General features: G+C 41.8%; 1 protein-coding gene across 1 annotated transcript in view; it reads left to right on the forward strand.

Annotated features, from left to right (window-relative positions):
- Positions 1–1,778: 1,778 nt before the first annotated feature.
- Positions 1,779–3,856, forward strand: part of LOC101851104 (cytochrome P450 7A1) — a 23,324-nt gene continuing 21,246 nt past the window's right edge. The window contains exon 1 of the mRNA XM_013091462.1: positions 1,779–1,842. Within this exon, the coding sequence (XP_012946916.1) occupies positions 1,779–1,842 (64 nt within the window). The remainder of the gene's footprint in view (positions 1,843–3,856) is intronic.

Raw genomic sequence — 3,856 nt, forward strand, 5'->3', positions numbered from 1 at the left:
TGTGTGTGTGTGTGTGTGTTACAGTCAAACCCAGAAATTAGTCATTCTCAGGAAATGCCTGAAAATTCAATCATTCCCAAGTGTAATTCCTGTTTTGATCGGGCATTTCCAGGAAGGCCAAAAAATTTTAGACATTCTTGGAGAATGGCTGAAAATGTAAGCCTCAGATTTCCAGCTTTTCCTGGTTGTTATTTTGATCAGTAGGCAAACCATTTGACTATCAAGGTAAAGAGAATACAAAGTAAAATATGGGATGTAAAAATAAGTAGCAAGACTAGATGCCCCAGTACATATTATAAAGTAGGTTTAAGTAAGCGAAAGAAGAATAAACAACTGTTCGTTGTTATTTGTTTACGTTCGCATTATTCTAAGAGTATGGATTGAAAATACCTATGAAATAACGTTTACGGTTGAAAAGCCTAGGCCTGGGGCTCATTAGACAAGCTTAATTTTCCTTCAGTAAGAAGCCGATGTAAGAATTTGCAAAAGCCAATGTCCCCCAATAAAATCAGTGCAAAGCTAAGGAAGAAAAGGTACAGAAAAGGGTATTACAACTCCCAGGACATCAATCTTCAGGCCTTCTTAGGACACTGAGCCACTGATAGTTCACAGTAGTCTCCTAAAGAACTGACCGTTTCTAATACAGAACGGGCCTATCTGCTTGGGATGAGAAGGGTAAAGGGTTCCGGTATTCCAGCTTTCTCAGGACCATTCTGTATCATAATATCGTTATGAAATGGAAGAGAAAATAGAAGCCCTGCGATGAGAAGGTATTGATGTCCAATGGGAAATAACAGTGAACCAGCAGTCCACCAGGTAGACCCCAACGCCACAGACTCTGGAGGCAGTACATGCCGTGTCGTGTGCAGACAATGAACGCCACAGACTCTGGAGGCAGTACATGCCGTGTCGTGTGCAGACAATGATGGTAACGGCAACTTACCTCCCCTTCAGAAGAAGTACAAGTTCCAACACACATCACGACCGCAACTTCCTCTCATGTACCGATAACGTTAATTATAAGGTTATGTAATTTGCCTTGAGCCATCAAGTAAATACTACGTTCTGCATGATGTCACCAAAGACGTATGAGGTCAATGCAAGAACGATACCCTTTGCCGTTGTGGTTGGCGGCATGCTTAAAATGCAAAACCCTTGTCATAATCAAAGAGGAAAACCATGTGGATATCGTTCCAATTTTGGTAGCATTTTATTTATTTTTTTTTAAAGGCATACGTTCACGCTACCTTCAGACTCTTTAGAGGATCTGCGTTGGCTGACTCTCGGGTTGCAGCTACTGTATTTGCAGTCTGAACTGAATACCAGGCTTTTCTAGAGTTCTTTTACGGGATATGCTGTTGGGTGTATTCTTTTATTGAGAGGAGCTCTTCTCTGACAGATTAATCGGCATAGGGAGCAGTAGAAATGTTTCAGTGTAAAGGACAACCTGAAAGCAGAATCCCAACAATTCCTTTTGGTGGCTGCAGTGCAGCTTGGGAGGACGTTAAAAAAATCGAACTAGCCAAGCAAGCGTATGAGCAGTCTTACATTGACTTTGAAAAGTTTTAGGTGCCATTAGAAGATGTCAGACTTTGGATCAAAATGTCAATTCATACCATGTGCCAGACGCCGAAGAGTAAGCTATGACTTCTACATAAAGGCAGGTTTGATTGCATGTGACAAACATAAATATTTTAAGTGGTTTACAGATTTATGGGTCTGTCTTCCAGAACTACTCTCAAAAGAATTTGAAACGCGATGTTTCTAAACCTCTCAACATGTTACTTCCAGAGATTATCAATGTGCTGATCCCCGCCTCTATCTGCACTCCCCGAAAGCAGCGTAAGCCTACATTTCCCATGATAGAGACTATCAATCTTTCTTTTTTATGTAGTTTTACGCGCACTTCGATACAATTAATTTATATAATTTAGAAGACAGGCTTCTACCCAGCCTGTCAGGGTCAAAAGGGCTGAAAGGAAAATAACGTCCCAGCAGAGAGACTGAGATGCATTAATTTTGTACTAGTACTTGATAAAAATTCTCCTCATCGACATGGGAACCGAACCCTGATCATCTACGTTGAACAGAGAAGCACATAACGCTTCACCACAGGTGCCGGTAGCCCAATGATAAATTATTGTCAACTACCGGTAAGCTATGGGTTCAGATAATGTACTGCTCAGATTTGGTGTTCATCGAGGGTCAGCCAACACGCTAGTAACATCAGTAACAACACTGATTTTATCCAAAATGTGATTACTGCATTACTATTTTACCCGATTTGACGACCCAAAAACTTTCAAAGTTACTAGTACTCAAGATTTGCAGCAATTGAAATTAGAGCAGTTAACACCTACTCTGAAAGAACTACACTGGCTGCCAGTAAAACAAAGAATCAAATACAAAGCTACCGTTTTATGCTTTAAAAATATAAATGATACTGCACCTATGTCTAAAAACAATGGCGGAGTTACATAATCCACCCAGAGCCCTTAGATCAGTCACTGTCAAAATGATTCTTAGGACCTCAAAACAACTATTACAAAACATACGAGTAGCGTTCCTTTTCCTTTTGCTCCCCATGTATGTCTTTTCCTTTTGCTCCCCGTGTATGTCTTTTCCTTTTGCTCCCCATGTATGTCTTTTCCTTTTGCTCCCCATGTATGTCTTTTCCTTTTGCTCCCCATGTATGTCTTTTCCTTTTGCTCCCCATGTATGTCTTTTCCTTTTGCTCCCCATGTATGTATTTTCCTTTTGCTCCCCGTGTATGTCTTTTCCTTTTGCTCCCCATGTATGGAACGAACTCCCAAATAAAATATGGAGCACCCCTAATATTAAAATTTTTAAAAAGAAAAACAACAGCTGAAGAATTACTTATTTACACACTTATGCACACTTGTCATACCAAGAACAGCTACTTTTCTGATACACAAATATTTCGTTTTTAATTTTGCCGATGGCGGCTGAAGCTTATTCATTGATTTTGGACCCCTGAGGAATCCTTAAGGTGAGCAACTTACACGCGGGACCTCCGAGAGTTTTTGTCCTTATCCGAGAAGGCCAGGTGCTAGATCTTAACTACCTTAAGATCATGGGTGGGGCTGGAAGACAGCAGTAAGAAGGAGTCAAGGAGTAACAGTAGAAAGACTGCAGAAGCAGTCAGGAGCCCAGAGGAGGCGAAAAGGAGGTGAGGGGTGGGGGCAGAAAGTGGAGACGAAAGCAAACGACAGAACATTGTTATAGAGAGCAGGAAATGAGGTGAAACGGTGAATATTTTTAGAAAGGAAAATTTTCCGTCGTTATCAGATTTCGAACCCGGGACCTATTGGTTGAGAGGCGAACAGGGTAACCTCTAGACCACGAGAGCCCCTGTCCATGAATTTAAATGTGCATATCTCACAGTGAGACTAAAGAAATAGCGAGTGGAAATTGTCGCTTTTAAGGACAAGCGGGCTTACCCAGATATCGGAGGTTTCCAGAAATATTGGCCTACACCAAAAGTGGGCATTGCCCTACCTATTTGGTTTCATTGATGTATATATTTGTTTGGTGAAAGAGAAAACTCTCCTTGTCTTCTAAAGAAACTGATCAAGGGGCTAAAACTTTACCTTCGATTTTCTCAAAATAGCATTTTTCGGGATAGCCCCCTTAATTGTGCTTAAAAGAGACCAAATGAGAGAGGGGAGAGGGAGAGAGAGAGGGGAGAAGGAGGGAAAGAGAGAAAGAGAGATGATGAAGAGGGGGAGTATGGAGGGAGGGAGAGAGAGGGGGAGAAGGGAGAGAGAGAGCGGGGAGAGCAGAGAAGGAAGGAGATAGAGAGGGGGGAAGGGGGAAGAGAGGGAGAGAGAGAGAG

Source organism: Aplysia californica, unplaced genomic scaffold, assembly GCF_000002075.1.
Source record: "Aplysia californica isolate F4 #8 unplaced genomic scaffold, AplCal3.0 scaffold00037, whole genome shotgun sequence".
NCBI lineage: Eukaryota > Metazoa > Mollusca > Gastropoda > Aplysiida > Aplysiidae > Aplysia > Aplysia californica.